The following is a 26,156-nucleotide window of genomic DNA, read 5'->3' as shown; positions in this document are numbered from 1 at the left end:
ACATTAATTGCAGGTCTGTGACAGGACACAAACTGCGGTCTCCTGCATGAAGGTCAGACACGCTACACGCCCCTCCACCACCCCGACCTCCACTCCCTTACCATCCGCCTCTACTGCATAAAGGACACACTAATTTCTGCACTGGCACAGGATGTAAATCATGATCTGCAGAATCATCTGAAATGAACACAGCTCCTCGGATACTGGCTGTGAGTTTCAACACAAGTCGGAGCAGATTTGTGTTGGGGGGGTTGTGGGATATGGAGCATCCGTTACTGTAAATGCATGGAAACGCAGCCTCACGAGGGCTGCCCACTGCTTAACAACTCTCTGACTGAACGACCCCACCGGCCTACTTGTCACCTCTCTTTCCCTCTCTTCGCTATGTTGACCCACTCTAATTATTTTCATCTCGCTGCACACCCTCCTCGCTCTCTGTCTCTCTATCTTACGCCCTTTGCCTCCTTTGTCATGCAGTTCTCATGGGTCACTCTTTGCTACTCTTTCTACTTGCTGCCCCTTTCCCTCCCTCTCTCCTGTCTTTCCACCCCACCTCTCTATTTCCATTAATAATTTGCTATGCCACTCTCTCTCTCTGCAGGGCAGTTCTCATTGGTCTCCATTTCTCTCTCCTCCAGTTCTGATTTGTTATGCCACTGCCATTCCCTCGTACACGTCTCATTGGTCACTGTCCGCTGAGCTTTCTATTACCCTCTCTCGCGCCTTCTTCCCTCTTTACCCCCCTCCCCATGTTGTTTGATCTCATACTTTCGCTGTCAGAGATTTGTTTCTCCCTACAGCATGCTACTGAGGTGTTTTTCATCTGCGATGCCTTTATCAGCAGAGAACACAAAGGGTCTGTAGCATCGGGAGGCTGCGTGTGAGGCCAGCAGCTTCAGTTTTGTCCATATTTCCATTCAGGGTGAATTATTTAGTCAGTGTTGCAAACACAGTGTAGGTATTGCCATTTCAATCTGTCATTAGTATCACCTGAATGCACCAGAAGGCATATTCGAAGACCGAATGGGAATATGGGGCCATTATTATTACTCCTGTTTCCCGTTAGATGTGATATTGTGTGTGTGTGTGTGTGTGTGTGTGTGTGTGTGTGTGTGTGTGTGTAAAGAGTAAGGGGACAAATTTATGGAAATACCAAATCACGACAAAGGAATTTTAACTTTGAAGTCACTAAATCACAGTGACACAGGCAGCTGCACAGGCAAATCAGTTCCCACTGAATGTTCATTAGCAAGAGGTGTCAAGTTTAAAAGATGTGTAACAATCGTCTCTTTAACATTTTAAAAAGGGACTAATTAGTTTTGCATAAACTGTAAAATCATTTCATGTGTTCATCTCAAGGGGTCACAGATATTTAAACAGAATGGGTGGTAACATCTGCTTTAGAAAGGAAATGACACTGATCTCTCTGATATTCTTTAAATGAGGCTGTCCTCACCAGAAAAATGACAGCACCAGTTGTTTGTTTAAACACTTCAAATGACAAATGATCAGTCGTGAGAGTCATGACTGTCTCCAATAGCAAAGGCAGAAATAGAGTGACATTGTTATATTATCACATGAAAGAATTTAAAGTAAAATTCATTAGTGCGTCTTGTGAAGCAGGTGGTGCTGGGAGTGACTACTTGAAAGGCTAGTTGGCAAACCACTGTAGCTGGTGAGCTAATGTGCTACATTCACACAATATCAGCTGCATGGGCAGAACAGGAAAACCTATTGCGACTTTGGAGCATTCACGCATTATTCCAAGATGGTTATTCTCACTACTAACACTGTGGCCACTCCAGATAAACATCCTACATTAGTTTTGTTTGCTGTGTTATGTATTTGTAGTGGTTTGTTAAATAATCAGTACATAGCTCCTTTTAAGGAGCAGAATTGATTCACATTATAAATGTTAATAGTGAATTTTATTTAGATGTAACTGCCATGATGGTGGCTTTACAGCCATGTTGCTACCGGTTTGTTGACACTTAGGTAATTGTTTTTGCCATGGGGGAATATTGTAGCGGTCAGATATTCCCGATAACTCCCCTGACACGGAACAACTTGGAGGCTGATGTGAACGTTTTTCCCCACTTGGCTGCTCTTAATTATGGTCTAAATGATATGACATGAATGCAGCATAACTGGTTACATGCTAGCTAGCCAGGAATATACAAGCGCTAGCCTGCCACAGTTTTCCTGACAACCAGTTAGCATGCTAGCTAGCTTGTTCACTAACCACACAAAAAAGTTAGCAAAATTCATTTGAGAGATGTATTTTATCCGTGACTCTTGTCTCAACACTGACTGCAAATCATGCCTATTTTTGGAGCAATTTATACAACCAGCTATTAGGATAGCTTCCTCTGTTTTGGACTCTGTCTCTCCCCCTCAAAATGACGTCGGTTTGCAAGTGGTCAAGAATGCACATGTCAAAGTTAACCCAAATTGATCTCTACACAAAAGCTCTGGACTGATTTGCTTTGCAGGGACGGCTGTGGCTGAGCGGGTCGTCTACCAATCGGAAGGTCAGCGGTTCGATCCCGGCTTTCCCCAGCCTACATGCCGAAGTGTCCTTGAGCTCCCGAGGGCTGGGCCTTCGGTGTATGAATGATTAATTAGTTTCTTTGTACTGATGAGCAGTTCTACCATCAGTGTGTGAATGGGGTGAATGCAATATGTAGTGTGTGACGCGCTTTGCGTGGTCGGAAGACTAGAAAGGCACTACACAAGTACAGTCCATTTACCATTTGTTTCTATGAGTGAATCCAATGATCACAGTAATTTCACTCAAATGAATTTATTTCACTTGGAAATTTTGCTGTTATAAATGGTGGTTTGATCAGGCCCAACAGAAGGTCATGGTGGATGATCGGGTCAACAAAGTGTGTGTCTTTTTTTTTTTTAATGATCATGTGGGTCGTTTTTGAAAATACTTACAAGCGACCTATTCTGTCTTGGCATGAGGACTTGCTGCTCTGAACAAGAAAATATACAGTATGTTGTGAGCTCAACAAGCTACAATGTGTCACAGGGCTGTCATTCAGAAATTTTTCTTACATCCACACAGGTTTATGTTTGTAGAGAACAGCTTTAAATCTGTCTGTCACAGGGGTGGATCTGTGTTGGTGTGAGCGTCCATCTTGTGGGAGTCTTTAGGTGTGATGATTGCTCTGCACATCGTATAAAGGCTGAGGTATATGAGGGCATTTTATAGCACCAGGTGCACCTTAAAGCACAAACACTGCCTCCCTCCTGATGTTCTTATATTCCAAAGACTTTAACTCCCACCAATTTATTTGTTAACAATTAAATTCAAGGATGGCTTTGTGGACACTTAGTGCATTTCATGACTCGCTCAATCAATATCTAAACATCAGTGAATGTTTATTTATTTTTTATGTCTTTATTGTTCCTGCGGGACGTTTTGTCGCATTCGTGACAAACGTAGTATAGGATGTGAAAGCAGACAGACTCGGAGGATGCACGCATTTACATAATAGTCTCTTCCTTAAATATCTTCTCTAAATACCTGACAAAGACGTCCATTTTCTTCATCCATCAATGATGATTATATGAAGAAATGTCCAGAACTTCACTGCAGCACTCCAATGTGATTTAATCACCTGAACCCAAATGTTAAATGTGAATTTCCCCTTGCCCCACTGCTTCTTGCAGTGAAGCTACATAATGCTTATATTGAGGGAAATATATTGTGTAGCAATTTATGGAATTCAGCCTGACATAACGTGGTATCCTGGGATCTCAATACAATTTAAAATAAAGCCCTCTGGGTGGATGCACAATACACATTTATAATGAAGGATCTGCTGAAGAGGTTAACACTGTGGTGTCTATTCTTTAAATTTGGCCATTGTTTACTACCTTGTCTTCAGCACAGATATGAGGCTCTTTACAACCTCAGGGTTTAAATGTGGGTTATTGAGTATACTGCTATAAATGGAGTGTATTGATGTGTTTGAATGGTTTAGGTACTGCACTTTATGATGGTTTTCCTGCTGTGCAATATATCCTTCCCTTCTATTTGTTCTATGTTTTTATCTTATTGATGTCTGATTGTCTGATTGCTTTGGTATTGATTTACGTTTACATCTTCTCTTATGCTGTATATTTCCTGTGCTTTTCTGGATCTCAGTAACTAAAAATGGGTTGAACTGCATATCCCATATGTACATGCAGGAAATAGCACAGGTGTGTTCTACTCTGGCCCATTATAAGGCTTACATAGTTCAACTTAATCTACAGACTTTCATTTTTCACTTTTTATTTCACATAATGATAAAAATGAAAGCTAAAATTACAAATGATTGTTCTTCTTTGGTAACAAATCCTGCTCTACATATACTTGTAGTTTTTCTATGCTTGTTACTTTATTGCACCTATAGTATAACTTACAAGTGATAAATACAGTAGTAGAAGTGATAAAAATATGGAAATAGATCGTCAGTGCTGGTGATAACTGCTACCTCAGAGGGTTCAAGCTATCCTGAAGGCAAAGGGACTCTTTTCTCCTTATTAGATAGTCACTAGTCTTTACGTTTGGGTGTCTGGTACCTTTTTGTTATTATCGTTATCCGATAGATCCCTGTTGTGGGGGGGATTTTATGTATATATGCCAAAGTGACTCGAGCACACAGAACCTGTTCTCAAATGAGGGCACATTAGGATCAGACAACACTTGAGGGGACCGTGGGACTGAGGGTAATTTACTTCAATATGATTCCTCCATAATGAATTCAAAAATGGCTGCTCAGAAATTGAGGAAATTTCCAAAATGAGAGCCTTAATGATTTCTATGGCTTTGAAGCTGAGTCACCAATTCGGGGCATGAGAAAGCAATCTCTGCAGGTCAAATGACATGAATTCTCTCCCTCATTCAGAGAAGAGACATAAACAGTTATTTACTCATAAAATAAGCATGCATAATATTAAATATGCAATAATAATGTGTTTCTACTCAGCTTCTGGTTTTAACTAAATGGTTGCCAAGCTGGATTCACTTTTAGGATGTGCACTGCGTTAATTTATGGGGCAGTTTTAGCACCTGGCGTTAGGGAAATAAGATGAAGCATATTAGCTGTGTCTGAGCTGCTCCCTCAACTCTGACTTTGCCCTGGGACTGAATGACTGCTGTCATCATGTCTGACAAACCGGGCGCCGCTGCTACAAATCAGTCTCCTCCCAATCCCAGTCGATATAATGAGACCAGACCTGCAGGCAGCTAGAAGTGTGTGTGAGTGTATCAGTGTTTATGTACAGTATGTGTGTGTTTGTGGTTGCACAGAGGGATGGGGGAGGAGAGAATACTCAAGAGATTAGAGATTGATTGATTATCCTTTGCAGTGTCTCCCCCTCCCCTCCCCCTCTTCCCTGGGTCTTCCATTCTCTGTCAGTTTATTTCTGGAGGTTTGTAGAGGGCAGTGTGTTTGGCTCTGCAGTGTGTTACAGACTTCTAGTGACAAGCCTTCTCTTAAAGCATCATTCCAGAAGCTTATCGAGTGCACTGACGTCGGCGTCATTATAATGGAAGGGGAACATGAAGGAAATAATCTCTTGTATCAAGGAGGCCCCCCCTCCTCTTTTAGTCTTTATAAATGTGCCATGATGTCTCGCGGAGCTGCACTTTGAACAACGTTGAAATGTAAATGCACCCTGCCTTAGCAGTTCTAATGGGCATGGCAAAACAAAATATAGACATGTAGATGATTGTTCTGTGCTTCTGCTTGAGCTATTTGATGATGACTGTTTAGAATATGAATGAATGGGAATGCAGGGGTGTGACGGGGGCGAACAACAGTGCGGGGGCAGGTATTGGTTGAGACTTGGCAGCATGTATTTTGATTCGCTGAAGGCTGCTGGCTTTTTACACCAGTATGTTTGGGCTCTGGTGGTTTCCCATAGAAGCAGACCTACTGTATAACATGGACTCTCGCTACTGACTCTTATCCTCAATACCAGTACAAGCGAAAATATGGGACTGTTTTCCCAAGAAAAGCAACAGCATCTTTTCAGCAAATGCCCAAAAATGACATATGTTCACACTCAAGTAGCAAAGTCCTGTAGCGTAGTCATTATCAGACTCTTGTCTGTTGAGATCACAAGAGGAAGTTGGGTGACATTGTTATAGAGCCACAAAGTTTGCTTGGGAGGAGGTTGGGATGGATGGATGGCATAACAATATGTGGGGCTTTAACATGGGAGACCACTGTTCATTTCCTGTTTTCTACTGACAACGTAGGTTTCTTTTAACCATGACCACGTCATGGTTAACTGAAGTTATTTTTTTTAACCATGACAATTAACTAAGTAGATATTTTAACCCAAACCAGAATCTTTCCCTACATCTAACCAAGTCGTTTTTGTGCCAAAAACCAAACCAAACCTTAACCACAGCCTTGTGACATCATAAAACAGATATATTTGTCAAACAGTGATTTTGTAAGTGATTTGTTTTAGATGGCACATATATGTGATGTTTTCCTGTTGATCAGAAATCAGAAAACGCTTATGTGTCATTATGGAGGGAGAAATAAAAACGTATTTTGGTGTTTAATTTTGAGAACCTGTTGGAAAATCTTTAAATAGGAGCAGGGTGATCAATGACTTCTTTGGAGAGGACTGCTTTCTTTAAGTCCCCTACTTACCGCAGAGCAGAGATAATAATGCAGTAAGGAGGAGGAACATCTAATCCAGGGCAGTGAAGAGATCATGAGTTTATCGAGCCTTGTATCTGTCGAGGGAGACACCAAGCCTCCATCCAAACACCCTGCAGGTTTAGAGATTGCCTATTCTCCATCTTGGCAACAAATGCCAAATTTAGACAATGCCTCCAGCCCAAATGAGTATTTTAATGTATCCCAGACTCACAGAGTGGGAGTGGGAAGATGACAGCAGGAGGCTATACAGCTCAGCGGAGGCTACATGGCAATATTTCTCAGCTTTCACTTGCGTGAGAGCTGCTACAGTATGATTTTATCACAGAACATCAAAACACCCTCCTAATAGATTGGAAAATATTAAGTATCTGAGTACAGATGTCTTTTTGCAAATCTGTGTAGAGCAAAGAGATAATTTAGTGAAGATGCTGTCAGTCCCAGCAGAGCAGCCGGGGTTAAAAATCTATGTATTTAATTAAATAGAAAATGGCACAGTGAATATACTTCACAGTCAGATGCAGATATATTCCCCTCTATACAGGAAAAATTTGTTAGCGTGGATTTTGGATGGGTAGCAGACATCTGCAGTGTTGCTTGTGTTACCAAGCTTGCCTCCCATGTGTATTCAGTAATGAGTATCTTAATGTAGTTTGAGAGTTGAGATTTCATTCGGATGATAAACAGACTGTAATCCTCTAACACACACACACACACACACACGCACACACACACACACACACACACACACACACAATCTTGGGAATAAACTACCAGCAGCACAGTTTGACCCATTAGGTTAAATACCTTTTTTGATTTACATACTGGAAGAAACTAAAGTGGAACAAGACTAGCTGAATTCTTTTTTTTTTTTTTTTTTTTTTTTTTTTTTACTTCCAGGAGGCTCATATGTCAGAGACCCAGTAATAGTCCTTGTAAATTCTGATGTAATTGAAGTTTTTTACTTTTGCAGCAGTGTTTCTATGGTTAGATCTAAGTGCCTGAAATGGAATGGCTTTAATGGTGAAAAGTAGGTCAGCGTGTGAGTGCCGAATGTGCCCTTTTCTCCAGGTATGGAGTGGCTAATATGAGCAGTGAGAGGTAACACTGTTGACTGTCTGTGAGCTCGCCAGGCTTCATGAGATGCTGAAATCTCCGTCATGCCAGAGGCAGGCTTCAGCACTTGCAAATACTCTAATACTACACTTGAGTGTGTAAACTATATGTGTACATATTTGTGTGTGTGTGTGTGTGTGTGTGTGTGTGAGATGGTAGGAAGCCAGAAGATTCAGAAGAGAATAGCTGTAAAACAGAGTATCCACTGGTGGAAAGGTAACTAAGTACAGTTACTCAAGTACTTCTACTTAAGTGGGATTTAGAATGCAGGACTTTTACTTATAATTGAGTATTTTTACATTAATGTATTCATATTTTTATTCAAGTGAAGGATCTGAATAATTCTGAATATCCCCAAGATATGTATGTGTGTATGTGAATGTTAATATGGATGGATTAGTTGGCTTCATTTGGCACTGCTGCCCCACACTGTTACTTGCTAGAAATCAGTTAAAGAGCATTTCCTGTGTCCATTGGGGCTTTATTAAGCCCAAAAGGTTCCTTTCTTTCCCACAGTCAAATGAGACTGAGTTCCTTTTGACTGCCATGACTAGCTGCACGATTAAAGAGTGACTGATATTCATAATGGTAGGTTGTCATGGTGGCTCCGTGGTTAACCTTGATGCCTCATAGCAGGAAGGACTTGAGTTCGATTAGTTGCCTTCTTTGTGTGAAGGAGATCAGCGCGATCAGTGAGCTTTTGTTAAATGTGGATATTATTCTGGTGTCAGATGAAGTGGTTGCTTTCAGAGTCTGAAGACCGTAGCCCTGTTTCATTTAACCAGCCCTCTGACTTTGCCTCAGTACTTGTTGATACGCACGCTGCATCTCATTTGATTTTTACTCAAAGCTTCAGTGCCTCAGCCCTCAGATTAAAAAAGTGTCAAGAAAGTGGGCAGTAAAAAAAAAAAAAAAACAACTTTAAAATACTGCTTATTGATTCAAAAATAAAATAGTCTTTTTCAGGGCTAGGTATCACTTGACAATTTTGATACTAGTGCCAAGTAGGTTACATTTTGGTCAGTATCAAAAAACAATCAAAGTTAACGTTTGGATAAAAAAAAATAAATAAATAACTTCTCAGTAACAGTCAAAAACTCAGCTAATCTGCCATCAGGACTGTATGGGTGTGGTTTGATCAGATAATATTCACAGTGGCCTGGCAGCTTCTATCGTTTTTCCAACCAACTCTAGATGAAACCCGCCCACTGCGGTATGATGAAAGCCTCGACGGTTGTGATCCCATGGAAACTGTGTTCATGCGGGTCCTGCAAAATATGACAGCTACAGTAGCTTTTAATAGTCAAACAACTGCACAGACCCCCAAATTATTATCATTATTATATTTTTTTTTTAAAAGAAGGCTTTTAAGGTGAGGCGATGAGATTTGTTTACTCTTTGAAAGACCAAGACTTCAAAACGGAAAATAACGATCACACAGTGGTCTGACAGTTGTGAAAGAGCTGTGGGCAAATATTCACCCTAGATACTTGTTTAGTAAATTATTAAAGCACAGAAAAAACAGCAATACTTAATGCCTTTTATTTTGCTAATCGAAAATGAACAGGCTTTTGTTCTTGTACTGGACTTTGTAGACGTGGCCTTTTTGCCCTGTCAGCTCCAGTGTTATCTTTGCTGAAATTCAATTACATACACGATGGGGAACTACCCTACTAACGTCTAAAAATATACATAAAAACAGCAGGGACTGAAAATCATCATTTCACAGTGTCCCTCTAAAAAAATCTTTAGAGAGACTTCACTATAAACTTAACAGATTATGAGGTCTTATCTAATCATTTTTCTCTGTGCTTGTAATTCATAATGTTTCTTTGTTGTTCAATATTTAATTTATACTGATTTTACTGAACTCTACCAAGTGTTTTTCTTTATTATATCACATTACACTTTCTGTTTTAGACCCACTTTATTGTGTCAGTATAATACTGTAGAGACATTTTGATTGTATAACACTATATCCTCCTGGCTTTTATTACATTTTATCTCACCAACTATATCTGTGCATCCTGTGCAGAGTTTCTTTAAAATAAGAGATTTGTTTGTTGGATGAGGCAGTCAGGGGCGGACATGGATTAATCAAACTTGCATACTGTACGAAGGAATATTCAGAACACACCCACATCAGGTAAACCCACAGTGGCAGTACAGCACTTAGGAGTGCTGGCATTAACAGGACACTTCTTTGGCTCCTGTGTAAAGCTCAGAAATGCTTGTGCCAGTTACCACCTTTATAACAGGAGTATGATGTGAATTCAAAATGGGTGCATTTGGAAATGTGTGTGTTTATCTCATGGTGGATTAACTATAGATGTGACCTGCCAACAAACTCCTTCACATAATGTCATAGTTCAATGTTACAGATAACAGACAGAGGAGGAAAGGTTTTGGAGCAGTTCTTTGAAAAAGGGGTGACAAGGTTACATACTGGAACAGATAAGCAGGCTGAGATGTCAGGAAGGCATCAGTGTAATGTGGCAAAATTAACAATCTGGCCAACAAGGAGGGTGAAATGTCTTTAAAGAGTAACTAGAAGAACAACAAGCTGAAAAATCAGTGTATCGCTGCACAGCTGCGATTAAAGTGTGTTCTGTTGCACCCATAAAACACAGCCAGCAGTGATGTTACAGTCTACTGACCACACTTTGGAGTACACTTCTACATCACTGCAGCAAAGTAAGAAATTAAGCTTTAAACTACACCCTCAACTTCTGCTACAACCCTCTCTCTTTGACAGTCAATACAAGCACATTTATGGGCCTTTGAAAGCATTGTGTGGCTGTCCGGTGTGTGTGGCTGTGGGGTGGTGTCAGTATAGCCGTAGCCATCCTGTTTATCGCTGTTAATGTTCCTGTTCGTCTGCCCTAAATATCTTGATAAGCTCTGAACATAGCACAGTTATCGGCGGGCTCATGTGCTGCCACTGCAGAGAAATAAATCTTGTTCATATACGACCAGTAGGTCGTATATTAACCATAAGATGTTCTGTGCTTTGTCTCGTAGTGGCGCTTCACATTGCCATTTTTAAATAGTTGCCACGATCTCGGAACATATGAGACACTGGTTTTGAACTGCCTGTGGGAAGATGGAGCATGTAAGAATCTGTCCATTCCTGATTAAATGCTCTGTTTCCGCCGTCTTCTTTTCCCTTTTTAGAGGACGCCATGTGAAATTATTTCTCAGACTTGTCTCTACTCTGTGTGTGTGTGTGTCTCTGTGTGTCTTTCTCACTCACCGACTCGATTCACAATGCTCATCAGAATGCACAGATTTGATTGGCTGAGTAGCTTCACGTAAGACGATTTACAACGCATGCAATTGGTCTGTGAGTTTCCTGGGCCGATTTAAAAAACAGTGCCGTAAAGGCTAGAAAAGCTGCACTGGTTAAAATAGAAACGCTCTGTCAAAATCAATTTATTGATATGCTCTACAGGCGGGAGAGAGAAAGTATTGTTAAAAAAAAAAAAAAAAAATCGGGGGGGAGGGCAAAAAAACCAAAACAAATCAGGGACACCTGCTAGCTCACCTGGTGGAGCGCGTACCATTAAGGCTGAGTCCTTACCGCAGCAGCCCAGGTTCAAATCCAGAGATCTGAGAAATCATGTTTTCAGTTTGGCATGTCAGATAGCTCTAAATACTACAATACGCATGAGCCTCAGGAGAAGAAGCCAGTCAGAGGTGGAAAGCTTTGTCGTTGAATTTGTGAACAAAACGTGGCGTCATAGTAACAGCAATTTGTTTGAGAATCCCAAAGTGAACCGATTTAAGCTGCAGATTGTATTGTCAGTTCTCAACACCGTAATTTTTAGCTTCCACCTGCTGCTGTCGGCACAGTTTTTAAATGTACAAAACCTTGTACTTTTGACTTTTCAACCAGAACCAGATATTTTCTAATGCAGTTGTACATCTTTTGTACTGATAATTTAACCGGGAGGATTTTATGCCCATCCAGAAATAGTCCCTTCCACCACCTCAACAAATCTCTTTATATAAAAAGGACTGGATACATTTTTTTTTTTATACCATACCAAAACTATTACACATATTTGCATACCTAAGGTGCAGTGACTAGTTTAGAAAATTTGTAGTTTGTTAAATTGTATCACATTGTGCTTTTGTATAAGAGGTTGAGTTGATAAATACCATCACTCTGTCGCCTTCCTATAAAGCAAACATTCACAGATGATTTGTTATTGGTTGTACTTCAAGGCTTTTGCATTTCAAAATGTTGTTTGAATGAATACTTTCTATGTAAATTAAATCTTGTATTCAGTAGATTAAAAGCAGCCTATTATGCCTTTCACATCTATGATGGGAGCATAATAATCTACCTCCTGTTAAAATCCAGATCAATGTGGCATGAATGCATTTCACCGCTTCATTATTGACTCTTTGATTTAGGGCTCAGTCATGTGAGGCCGTGCTCCTCTGAGTCATGAAGAACATGCTATTGCATTCCTGCTATAAACAAGTGTGTTTTTGTTAATTTCTCCTTCCTCACTGATTGTAAAAATGTGTTTGTCAAAATGAACAGATGTGGGGAAAAATGGGCTTAGCTGTAAATGACTTCAAATGAAAACTGGATAGGGGGGTAGTTTTGTATTAGTTCAAATGAATTCATTTGTCTTTGAAAATGGGCTGCTGGTGTGAAACGTGATTGGTGTTGATAAGTTCACACTGATTTAGAAGGCAAGTTATGCTCTCTGACAAAAATATGCAATGTTTTCAATTACCAATTTTATTTGAGTAGCATGTGTTCAGCCACACTGGTTTAAAGACGTTTGTCATAATTTCATTAGCAGTCCTAATTAGCAGTATATTCTGCTGGTGACATCTATCTAATGTGCTGCTAGCTGCATGGGTTTGAGTTTGTGTTGAAGCGTCTCTGCACCGTAGCTCTGAGAAAAAAAAAAAAAAAAAAAAAAAAAAGGTGCTAGAGGGAAGTTTGCTGTTTGCGCTCTCCTTAGCAACAAGGGGCAGGATGTTTAGCATCTTTCAATTCCCAATCTGAAGGCAGCTAACAGCCTAAAGGTTTACTGTTTACACAATGGCTTACTAACAAAAAAAACCAACACAATTCTAGCAAAAAAATATGCATGAGTTGCTTCATGTCACGTATAATGAAGGACTACAGAGACACATAACAGTATATAAAATGAAAAAGTATAAATATTAAAATGGCAATACAAAGCTGCATAAAAAAAGGTGCTACAAATACTTTAAGTGCTAAAGCTGTTATATTTTAATATGCAGGTGGGACCCGATTATATAAAAGAAACTGTTTCTTCTTTTTGCTGCTGCATTTAAGGGCTTTGAAGCGGCTCTCACAGAGCAACATTTTAAACTCTTCTACTAGGGGGTGACCACAGCTATCAAGGATGGCATTTGCCTTGCTGAGCAAATGCCCTTCAAATGATGTCAGCCAGCTGAGCCCATCTTTAGTGATCTTGACAAGTACCTTCAAAAACCTCTCCAATCAGTTTTTATTGAACAGGTTCCAAAATCAGGACACCAGCCTGAAACAATTTTACCACAAAGATTAAAAAAAAATATATTATATGTTTTTGCAGATTTACTGCAATTAGTATCTGCTTAAAACAGTCAGCTTACTACCAATAAAAAGGTACCCAGACATTTGTAGCTGTCCACCAGGTTTACTGATCACGGTGTTGTATGTGTGGAGGCCGGTGACAATTGTCAAAAATCTATAATCATGTCCTTGGTTTTTTTGAGACATTAAGTTTCAGATGAAGATTGTCACATCAGAGGTTCATTCGTAATAACAATGTGTCCATCCCTTAAGTAAGAATGACTGAATGATCAGCAAACTTTGATAAAACTGTCTTCCTGCAGACTACAATAGTTTTTTGTATATAAAACATGAAAAGGAGAGAGTGCACAGCTCTCAGGAGAGCTGGTGGATGAAAAGAGTATCTCTAAGGATGTATAGTTTACTCTAAAGCACTACAACCCGTATAACCTGCTATCCAGCCAGTTAAGTTCATATTTCACTTTAGATGACTTCAAAGCTTTTCAGCTAACAAATGTGGTTGGATTGTGTTAAAGGCCTTGTTGTGGCTCACCGTTTCTGTTTTTTTTAATGGTGCTGTGGAGTTTCTTAAATGTACTTTTTCATTGCTGTGAGAACCACAAATGAAATCCCATTCGCCTCCTTGAATTTCATTGGCAGCACAAGTCGGCAGAGATCTCAAAACCTCAAAAAACAAAACAAATGCAACTAAAACTATCTGCATGGCTAGATACCACACACTCTTAGATAATATCAACTGATTAGGATTAAAAGAGTTTCCCTCTCGGGGATCAATAAAGTATTTCTGATTCCAAATACTATTTGTTTACAGTATGCCTCCAAACTTAACCTAATTTGTCATAGGCACCAGGGCCATAACCAGGATTTTGGAAACTGAGGTCATGAGTCCAAGTTCCCTCAATGGACCAAAAAGTCCCCAAAGTCCCTTGGTGGGAAAATGTTCAATGCTTTATTTTTGATGGCCAAAAAGTTGTCAAATTTAAACATGTTAAGGCAAAAAAAAAAAAAAAAAAATAGTGGAATCAACCAACAAAATATGTATTTTATTATAATCATGTAACTATCCCTAGGTTGCCAAAACTCCCAAATTCCCAGAAAAAAAGCACACTTGACCTTAGTGTCCTCAGTGATGGCCATGATCTTTCCTTAATCACAACCAAGCAAGTTTCTAAACTTCACCTGACCTTAATGGGATTTGAAACATTCGTTTGTTGGTGCCCTCCAAATGACCTCTCGTTAATTTGTGAATGAGAACTTGTTGTTTTTAGCAGGAACTATACAAGGCTTTGCTTTTCACACTGATATGTACTGATGGAGATTTTTTATGTACAACAAAAATAATATCAAGCAGTTTGCTTCGGCCACAATCTGCAGCCACATGGAGAGTTTTATGTTGGCAGCCCTGTCTTGTTCTCAAAAGTTGCTCAGTACTGACACTGGAGAAGCGCGTGGGCTGGGTGTAGATATAAGTAAAAAATGTCAGATGTAAACATTAACCAAATGAAACATGTCGACCCTTCCTGTAAATGATACAGGAATGCCCTGGGCCTGTACAGTCTTGCAGAAGTTATTAACTCTCCAAGTTTGATTAAAATTAAACTTGCTAAGCTGTTTTGGCCTTTCAGAGTTTAAAATATTGAAGTTTAATTTTGTGCCTCATCAGGCAAATCAGTTTAAAGTTCCATTAAGTTATATTTTTGATATTAAATAAAAAAGGACTCTGTAAAGTGAAAGGGTTGCTCCTAGTGCCGAACCCATTAAAAAAAAAAAATCATCACCCAACCCAGCTCTACACAGATATTAGCCATTGTTTCAGTTCTCAAGCTGCACGTAAACGATATAGTTGAGCCCCTGAGGCTCACACCACCCCTTCCATATAAAACCATAGGCAGCTATTTTCAGGAAAGCAGTTTAGACAAACCAAGTGTTCATTACCTGCCCAGCACCAAAAGCAGAGGGCTGATGGAGAAAGTCAAACAGCTAGCAGTTAAAGAGCCAGATATTATTCTCAGAGGCTGGTTTAGACCAAGCCAGAGCTAAAAGGAGACATCAGTTGTTTCAGTAAACAACATGTTTATGTTCAAGTGACAAAGCCCTCTGGCGGCTGAATTGTGACCGTTGTTCACTCAGTGTCTCTTTTAACCAGAACCACAATTGTTCCCTAACCAAGTAGTTATTTTAACCTAAACCATAATCTTTTCCTAGCCAAGTCATTTTTGTGCCTAAACCTAACCAAACCTTTATCATAGCGGTGTCAGATCATACATGTTTCCAGTAGTGATGTGTAAAGGCTTTGGAAGGCACTGACAAATGTTTGCTGGGGTGGACAGATTATTCTGACCTGGACTCAACTTACATTTTACAATGATATTCTTATCTTGAAGCCACTTCTGCATGTGTGGATATTCTACTGCATGACTAGAGGCCTATTGAGCCCTCCCTGCCCCCCACCTGATCTTATATGAATGGACTGAAAACAGATAAATGGCCCCACTTTTTCATGCAATCAGAATTATTTTGTATTTTACTTTTGTTCTTTACATATAGCGCATTATAACTAGAGATGTCCTGAGCTGATCCTAATGATCGGGATCAGGGCCGAGACAGGCATATTTTACTGGCTCGGTATCGGCTAAAATAAAGCTGACCCTTTCATTACAGTACCCTACTGTTTTGTCTGCCTGCAAGTGTTGCAGCACTGCGCTTCTTTATGACAGCCCACAGTGTAAGCATTTCACCGCATATATATTAGTGAAACTGAGTGTGTGAATATATATAGCCTAATCATTTGGGCGTACCAGTGCAAGCCTGAATTCTGACTGAGGTTGTCAAAACACATGGAATCGTTAAATTCTCTCTCATTGGTAAACAGCAGTGTACAACACACTCAAGTCGTAGCTTCTCATTTTTAGCCGGTAGCGAAAATAAATCCTCCCTCCAGGTTTTTCCTACCACTTTCATAAAAATTGTATTTCAAAAGGTAATACAGATCTAAAGTATAAAATATATCAAAAACCAACTACCTTTAAACCTCATCACCAGGCTATAAACAGAACAGATTTACAGAATTCACTCTTTTGGGACAAACCGAATACATCATTCACACATCAAAGCGTCAAAGGAAATAATTCATGAAGCATGTGAATTCAAATTAACATTCCTTGCTGACGTACCCATGAACTTTTTTTCCTACTAATCCTTGGTCCCCAAAGCTTCACATTTTGTTCATGAATGTATAAGAATTCAGATTATGACCTAAATCATAGTATTGTAATTATATCAATATGTATTCCTGACCCATGCTCTGGATGGAGCGCTCATAATTGCAATGAGATAGTCTGTGTACTGTGAATGTAGTCATTAAAAAACATCCACCTATTTTAAACATTTCAAGCCCAGGAGTCAAGTACAGCTACTGCACAGCTATATTTTACTGGGGAAATCATTCAAAGAGACGACCATATCATCAAAATGCTATCACTGTGGATATTTCTGCTCCACCGTGCCAACTTTTGTGATGTTTCTGATGCAATAAAGGCAGTTTACTTAATAGGTATTTATGGAAGAAAACTATGTTCTCACACAGGGCCTTAATCAGCAGCCAGCATCAGAGGTTCTGCTTCAGATACTGTACACAAACCTGCTGCGAGAGAAGGAGGCAGTCCAGATGGCTGCATCAATTTTAACACTGCAAATCTGTGTGACTGTAAAGATTTAAGCTGCTGTTTTTGGCAGACGGGTGCTAATCAAAACCAGTTGTGACCAGAGTGAATATAAAACTCCCTGTAAAAGCTGGAAGGACTTTGGAGAAACTTCAAAACTAACCGCACAAACAAGACCACATTTTCGAAACTGTGGTGATTAAATGTTGCAAGAAGTCAGTCCTACATTATAATATTCAATACTTAGTATTCTAGTGTTGAAACAATTCATAAATTGTTGATTGAAAGGAAAGTAAGTCATTTATCAAGTGAAAACTGCAAACAATTGCTGGTTTCAGCTGTTCAAAAGGTGAGGACTTCTTGCTTTTGTCTGTATTAGATCACTGTAAACAGAATACCTTCTCATTTTGGACTACTGGTCAGAAAAGGTTTGCAATTTGAAGATGTCACACCTTTGGTAAATAATGATGGGCATATTTCACTATTTTCTGACAATTTATAAACAATTGATTAATTGGAAAAATTAAGAATTATAATAATTTGCTAAGTTGCATCTCTCCAATATACAGTATGTAGCCCCTTGCAGACATGCACCTTGTTACATAAATATGTTGACAGTTTTTCTGTCACTTGTACCTAAAGTCACAAAGGCAGTCTTACTATGTTGGACCTTGTAACATTTCTGTAAAACTTCCAACAAGGCACAATTCTGAACTGAATGAGTCATATTAATGTAAAGGCTGCAGCAGCACAAGGTCAAATATGCACAGAGAGAAAGTAACATTGTGTTCAGAAAGGTAAATCCCCCTTGAGGCAAGTTTTTGTTTTGTGATATTGGGCTATATAAATGAAATTCACTTGACTAAAATGCATCACTTAATTATCATCTCTCATGCACAAATCATATAAGTTTCATAAACCATAAAAAAGAAAAAGAATGGGTCACTTAAGTTGCTGAGAAGATTCTCCACATGTCCGATCAATCTATAGAAAGCTTTTTACCCTTGTGGTGCAAGAGGTTAAAATACCCTAGTACAACCATTTAAATCACCAATTTTCATTCATGCAGTTGGCATGGAGGAATATCTAGCAAAATGCTTCACATACAGCATGTGAGCAAATCAGAATTAAATGAGAGTCATAACCTAAAATGTCATATGCCTGTGCACTGTCGGACTTTTATAAAATAGGAATAAAACTATGAAAGGGTTGAGAAATTTTTTTATTAGGTAATTCACTTGTGATAGTGGAATTACACTTCTGCAAAGACTGTAGGACCGTAACCGGAGGTCGCACACACACCTCCCTATATCTCAACAAGGTTTTTATGTGGATTTGCATGTCAAGCAAGCGGATTGGTTGATCCAGCTCCTGTCGGAAGGCAGGTTCGACATGGAGAAGAGAAAAACGGAAATGTTATAAGTTTTATGTACAATTATACAAGAAACACGAACGTCTCCAACAACCTCGCGCTCACAAAAAGTCATTACATAAGGCTTCAATAACAAAATAAGTTTTAACTGACGCAGCCTTTGAGAGAACAGAAAACACTCGTTACTGCTGTTCTCCATAGCGCCAGTTCTCAATGCTTGCACGAAAAATATCGTGCAAACATGTGGCTCTGTCAATTATTGTTTTATCATGTCTGAATAAAGCGTTAAATAACATTACGGTATAGACACCTATCTAATTTGACAAAAAGCGTTAACTTTAACAGATGAATGGAACCGGCAATAAATTGATCAAAGTTCTATCAATTAATATATTTCTGCTTACTGCTAGATATGGCTATGTATAGGTACAATTTGTGAAAATGAATGTTTCTGTGGTTGATAATGTCTGTAATTTTTAGGACTTAATTTGAAATAGATGCCCTGTATGTCTAGAATGTAAACTGTACCCATGTTGTGATACCCTCCTCTCCAATGAGATTAACAATCTGACCTCAAAATGTTCACCATCAATTCTCAGAGTTCCCTTTTTATCCTTCACCCTTCTCACTGTGGCCAATCTTCATTAGAGAGTACACTCTGGGGCATAATAAAAGGTCCGTTTTGAGTGACAGTGACCCAAAGACCCTTAATTTGCAAGCTGCTAAAATCTCCTAGCCGTGTTAGATAGTGAACAGAAACCTGCCTCAGTGAATGGAGTCCCACATGACTGCTTTTTATTTCCGCCTTGCCCTACTTCTAGCTCAAGAGCTCATTAAATAAGATCTTGTGTTAGAGCTGGAAATAGAATGAAAAGTTGGGGGGGGACAATCGTGTATCTAGCCATGTAAATCTTATTGCCTTTGGGAGTCCTGGCAAGTGGTCGTAAAGAGTGCATGAGTGTATGTATGAGAGATGTTTACTATAGATGCATTTGAAAGTCCTTATTGATGTGCATCATAAGCTTGTTACTGTTTCCCCCCCTCATCATTCTGTACCACTAAGAGCAAATATGCTGTTGTTCTTAAGGGAAAAATAAATAAAGACAAAACAGAATCCACACTGGCTTTGGACTCCAAAGAGTGCAGATTTCCTCAGAGAGCAGCTGAATTCTTCAAACACTGGTCACAACTGACAAATTGGTCTCATTAAAAACCTAACCTCTTTAGTGGAGGTGATAATTTGTCTAATATCACAATTCAGTATGTTTAATGGGAAATTCATACTTACTGTCTTTGAAATGTTCAAAGAATTACAGGCCATGTGGACCAAAGCAGTTTTATTATTAAAATGAGACTAACTCAGGGTTGTAATGGGCCAACCCTGTCTCCTAAAAATTACGTTTATATACGCACAATGCAACAGCAAATACATTTTAAAAAAGTATGGTAACTATCAGAGGAAATGTTAAAGTATTTCTGATATCTGGCAGTCGCAAAAATGTTGATACTTAATGAATCAGTAAAATGTTAATTTACAGCATATTTCATGTTTAAAATTTCCAATTGCTTGCAATATGCTTATGTTCAGGCACTGGCAGCTCTTGGTTATGGTTAGGGAAAGATCATCTTAGTTTTAGACAGAAAAAGTCAGCAGTGACCACCTCCCTGCGACTCCAGTGTTGTACACAATGTAGTGCTTCAATTGATTCCACAAAAATAAATAAATAAAATGTTGCCTGTGGACATAATCCAGACAGTGATTACGTTCATCAGTACAGCATATTCGCACAAATGTTTTAGTATTATTTTAGTAGTATAATAAATGAAATTTCTAGGAGAGGGTTGAGTGGGCCAGTATTCTATTGAATCTAACCACTGTGATCCCAGTTCGATTTCAGCTGGGGGGGCTACTGTCACATATCATTCCTCTTCTTTCTCCCCATGTTTCTGTCACACTCTACAGTCAGATGTCTAATAGAGGTAAAATGTGACAACCAAAATAATTTACTCAAACCATAACCTACTTTGTTACATTTTGGGTGTTAATTTTATTAAATGAAAATTGTTGTTTTGTTGTACTAATTAGTAATGTGAAAAATCTATTCACTTTTTGTAGCGTATAATATACAAATGTGTTGCGATTTCACCAATTTTATTGCAATCAGACATCTCTGTACTAGTGTTGTGGTTTAATCTTTTAGGGTGCTTTCACACCTAATTGTTTGGTTCAAATAAACTGCTGTGTTTGCCCATTTGGTTTGGTACATTTCATTTAAACAACTGGATCAAGGCCACTTGAAAAGGGTCTCACATTTGCTTCCAAACTCTGGTGCAGTATGTTTGTGGTGTGAAAGAAAAGCAGACTAAACTACTGGACTGTGAGAGAGTAGATGTCTAAAGAGATCTGCTTGAACAACCTATAATTACGCAAGATCATTTGGTAAACGTGTTAACGTGACAGCACGTGAGTGTAGGGATTTTCCCTGATACATCAAAAAGATAAGCTCCTCATTAAAAAGCAAGTGAGAAAGCAACCACACAGTAACTATCCATCCTATAATATTACAGTGCAAGATGCTCTTTTTTCATCCTGTTTCTACCTGCTTGTCATCATTCATCACATAATATGCTGCGTTCCAGGCTGTCGGAGGTCATAATGTCCCAGTTGACATTTCCGACTTCCAACCTCAAAGCATTCAAGTGCACAATACATACATACGCCATTATACAGATTTTACAGCACTTTTATACTCTGAAAAGTATCTTCATATTCTATTCACTAGCCTAATACCATACTGTAGTCTACAAGTACATCCTACAGAAGTCAAACACATACAGTGCAGTAATGTGCTACGTGACTTGCTGCGAGTCACCAGCATTTGATTTTCCCAGTCCATGTGGTGCTCATGATTCCTGATCAGTCACCCAAACTGACCAATGAATGAGTTACCTGTCAGTCCATATGATTTCATGTTTACAGCTAGTGCTTTGTAATAAGTGAATATAAAAACACATCAAAATGGCAAAAATATATCATTGAGTGTGATTGTTAATTTATTGTAATTTTCATTGGTCAGGACCATGTGAACTGAATTACAGGTGCAAAAGTGACCTTAAAAAAGGAATAGTTCAAACACTTTGGGAAATACGCTTATTTGTTTTCTTGCCAGCAGTTAGATGAGAAAATTGATGCCAACACCTGTAGAGTAAATATGTAGCTACGCTAAGCTGGTTAGCTTAGCGTAACGAAAAAACTAGGCTGGCTCTGTTCAAACGTAACAAAATCCGTCTACCACCTCTAAAGCTCACTAACACATTACATCTAGTTAATGAAACTCCAGTGACCAGTTTTATTTATGCTAAGCTAACCAGCTTCTGGCTGTAGCCTTATATTTACTGGTCAGATGAGATTGGCATCAGTCTAACTGCAAAAAAAAATAAATTAAATATAGCTAAATAGGCATTTTCTCCCAAATGTATAACTATTCCTTTTAAACTGGGTTGTTTGGAGGTTCAGGTTGCTTTGCTCTAACTCTGTTGATCTGTTATCCCAGTTGTTGCTGCTGTTCTGAGTTTTTCCTCTCCGGCATGTGGTTTAACAGAAAGCCACAACAAGTCCACACATATTTTTAATGCACCACCATGTTTGACTGTTCCTGTTTAGGATGAGTTTGAATTTGTTGTTCGCACACTGACAACTTTACCTCTATATTTCCTCTGCAGTTGGGAGGATGTGGCATACTGGGAGTGGGCGTATGGCTCTCTGTGACCCAGGGAAACTTTGCCACCCTGTCATCATCCCTTCCTTCCCTGTCGGCAGCCAACCTGCTCATCGCGGTGGGGACCATCATCATGGTGATCGGCTGTCTGGGCTGTGTGGGAGCTGTCAAAGAGAGCCGTCCTCTGCTGCTGACGGTGAGTTATTTGCCAGGATGGTTTTTTGATGCTATTGCTTTTAAACCTTCTGACATTTCCCACATGTTGAAATCCAGAGGCACTAATGTTTCAGTAATTTGAAGAAACTCAACGAAAAAAGAGGGGAAAAAAAACAATAAAAAAAAACTGTTGCATTTTGTGTCAAGCAGAGTAGTAACAGGATAAAGAAGGGGGTTTGGGCCCAAACGCAGACTAGGAGGCAGAACAGGTGCAGGTCAGTGATTTAATGATGGAAAAGACTTACAGGCAGAGGTAGAAACAGAAAAGTAGTCCCAATGTTGCAATCGAGTCCAACAGGGCACAGACAAAGTCCAAAAACAAGGTGGAAAGTGCTGAAACACTTGACACATGGTATGACCATCTAACAAAGGGACAGCAGAATCCCACAGACTTAACTACACACAGGTGAGGAGGGATAACAAGACACAGGTGAACCTAATCAGGGCAAACAATCAAAACAGGTAGAAAAGTAAACAAAGACAGGAAGTAAAACTACAAGACACACAAGGGAGAACTCTTACCAAAATAAAATAGGAAATAACTGAACACAAACACAAAACCATGACAAAAACACAGCCATGACAACAGAATACTAATACAGAAGCTATTGTTTAACAAAGAAAAATGATTTAATCTCTCTATTAAAATAAAAATTATATTTTTAATAGTGAACTCCTGGCATCCCCGGGCTTCTGGGAGAAAACTCCACTGCAGTTTATGGACCATATGGGGATCTAGCTTTGTTGTCAGGGGCACCGGCCCCTCTCAGACCCACCCCAGAACCCCCACTGATATGGTTGCTTTTTTATTTTTATTCAGTTTAATGTCTGGAGATAATTTTAGTATCTTTAGTAATCTTAATAGAGCAGCCCCTGCTTGTTTATTTGGGGGTTTAACAGCTGTTGTCAGTCATGTTGTACTGACAACAGTGCTGTAATCATAGGCAGTGCAAAACACCATGACTATAACCACTTTTCAATCAATATGGGGTCAAAACAATGTCTATCTTCTATAATAAAATATGAACTTGTTTTCAGTAGATATAAAGAAGACCTATTATTCATCACAAGTACTGAAGTAGAATAATAACAAGTGCAGATCCTGTACACTCCGGCATGGCAATGATTTACATTAAATTTTGATGTTTTTGAACTTTTTTTGATTTTTCTTGTATAATTGCATTTTTGCACAATTGCGTGATCTACTCTCCTCAATTTCAGTCAAAATTACATTTGAATTGTGTGTGCTGGTTATTTTAAAAGCTAAAGCAGCAGTAGAAATGAGAATCTTCCCACTATTCAGCATTCAAATGAATCAAAAAGCTATGGAATGTGGCAACCAACAGTTTCAAAGCTGTAAAGGAGTGTAAATGATGCCCCAATCTTTCCTTCTTTTGGTCAATATTGTAATGTATTACAACTAATATAAGATTGAATATTTTTTATTTATTTATTTTTGATTATTATGATAGTATTTTGATAAACAAGCTCATGTAATCAAGCACTGACACTGCGCAGCATTTATCAAAAAGAATAATTCTGTGTGGGGGGAAAATAGCATTAATCATTAGAAAAATGGCCCAGCAGGAGTAAGCAATTATAAGCTCTGTGGGAATAAGTCTGAGTGTCGATCATTAGCATGATCCATGACATTTTCCCCACAGTGACCAGACGAATTCCTGCCCTGTGTCAATATAATGAGACCAGGCGAATTACAAGTAGGCTTTAATGAGAGACAGAGCAGCCCGTTCTTCATGGAGATTAGAAAAGACTTTTCTCCCTTCAAATTTCAGGGCTAATTAGCATGTTGATCACTGATGAGGGACACAGAGTACTGCAACAATGCTGTTAGATATGTGAGGAATTACTGTTGCGCTCTGTGCTGACAAAAGTATTATTGCCTTATGTGTCCTTGTAATTTGTAGCAACAAACATCAGAGTTACTGGTTCACAGTTTTCAAAATATGCTTTTTCAATTCTTCAGCTTTTATATGAATGTAAAACTTCATACAAACATTTCTTTAACACTTAGCCAGTCAGTGCCTCGTGTAAGCTCCGGTCTTAGTGTTTGGCAGCAATATTTCAGCAGCCTTTGGACAAAGTTACTAAAAAGGAATGAGGGTTGTAATATTAGCGTGGAAACTTGTCACTCAAAAATGCTCACTTGTTTTCGGCAGCCACAGAGGCATGGCTACTGAACGACAAACGGAGGAAAATGCTGAACTCCGAAATCTACTGAGAAAAGCTGTCCATATGACATACAAATGGTAAGCACCATGGTCAGGTAGAACTCATCTAATTAAAGAGTTTAAGTGGTTAAAAACAGAATAAACTGTATGGGATGTAATTACCCCAATATCTCGGAAACGTTCACTTAATGGCCTCTCTTTCGCGTTTGGGCTTCAGAATAATATTCTTGAATTTGATATGACCCCCTTGACTAACCAATAAATTTTACATAGATGGCATGTTTTCTCAAAATCGCCTGACATCGTAGTTTGTTTTTACTTACTCCACTCTTAAATCCCCAGCAAAACCAAAACTGTTGAATCCGTTGATAACTGATTTGACAATTCTGTCATGGTTGGCATGGCTACGCATCAGTGTCGACTTAAAATTACATTAGATTCAGGCAGATATGTTGGTCTCTAGTGATTGGTAGGGAACATCGGATCCCCCTCACCCATGGAAATCGGTAAGACTGGAATTCACTGCGCCAGGCCGAGAAATAGTGCAGCACATAACCCCCCATAAAACCACAACGTTTTTACACTTCCTTTTTTGTACGGATTAAAAAAAAGAGAGATGGCATGTTAATTAGTGAGCTTTAGAGGTGCTGGCAGGTGGATTTGGTGCCTTTGGACAGAGCCCGACTAGCTGTTTCTGCCTGTCTTTATGCTAAGCTAACTGGCTGCTGGCTCCAGCTTCTTATTTAATGGACAGATATCTAACTCTCAGCACGAAAGTGAATAAGCGTATTTCTCAAAATGTCAAACTATTCTTTAAAATGAAAATTTAAAAATACATCCTCCTCACACTTCACTACTCACTTATTTCACCAGTTTGAAGTGGGAGGGGCTCTGTTTGAAAATGGTGATGCCACTATTCTGTGCACCAATCAGAATTTAGCAATAGATTAATCAGAATCTGATAACAGTTGATGACAACTGTTTGCTTTTGTTGCCAGGGAGACACCACCGTCAACTAAATCAGTTCAGATGTAGAAGGGTTCAACTCTAAATAATTAAGGATTTTTGTTTCTTTAATAACTTCAATTGTTGTGTTTTAGTCACAAATACATGTTATAGAGAAACTTTTTATTTGAAATAAAGTCTTTCAGGTGCTTTAAAGAAAACAGTCTTTTCATCATTTGAGTGCAATGCACCGTTCATGACATAAAACCAGATTTTGGAACAAAATTCAATACCACGTCCTTTTAAGTTGAACATAAGAGCCATTTGGGGACACTGAATTTCTCCAGAAATTCAATTTTAATCAGGGTAATGGGTAATTAAAGTCATGTTTCACACTAGTGAGAGTTCGGACAGTCAATACCAGTGCAAGCCAAAGGGCACGGAGGAGGTGTGGTGGGTCTGTGACCTAATCTGCCCACAAATTACTTAGAAAGGTGAGCTCACTCTGGTGGAAATGGAAGCAGATTGTTTACACTGAGCAGCTTTACACAGGTCTGAGATATAGAGCCTGTGAAAATGATTAGACCCACCACATGAAAAGAACAAGACTATGACCTCAAAGGCTTCCCTCCATATACACTCAAAAGAAAGATCCCAAAGGGTATTGATTTTGGAGGCGCTGATGGACTGT

General features: G+C 39.1%; 1 protein-coding gene and 1 long non-coding RNA gene across 6 annotated transcripts in view; one reads left to right on the top strand and one right to left on the bottom strand.

Moving 5' to 3' along the window:
* Positions 1 to 26,156, top strand: part of tspan4a (tetraspanin 4a) — a 121,914-nt gene that overhangs the window by 54,446 nt on the left and 41,312 nt on the right. For all 5 annotated transcript variants that reach the window (XM_044193099.1, XM_044193108.1, XM_044193081.1 and 2 more), the window contains one exon: positions 22,120 to 22,311. In XM_044193099.1, the coding sequence (XP_044049034.1) occupies positions 22,120 to 22,311 (192 nt within the window). The remainder of the gene's footprint in view (positions 1 to 22,119; positions 22,312 to 26,156) is intronic.
* Positions 22,344 to 23,442, bottom strand: LOC122874778. The gene is made up of 2 exons (XR_006377676.1): positions 22,577 to 23,442; positions 22,344 to 22,418 (listed from the first exon to the last, which is right to left on the bottom strand). It is a non-coding gene; the product is annotated as an uncharacterized LOC122874778 (long non-coding RNA).

Source organism: Siniperca chuatsi, linkage group LG1 (genome assembly GCF_020085105.1).
Source record: "Siniperca chuatsi isolate FFG_IHB_CAS linkage group LG1, ASM2008510v1, whole genome shotgun sequence".
Lineage (NCBI taxonomy): Eukaryota > Metazoa > Chordata > Actinopteri > Centrarchiformes > Sinipercidae > Siniperca > Siniperca chuatsi.
The sequence above is the reverse complement of the archived record's forward strand: the minus strand, read 5'-3'. Positions and strand labels throughout refer to the sequence as shown.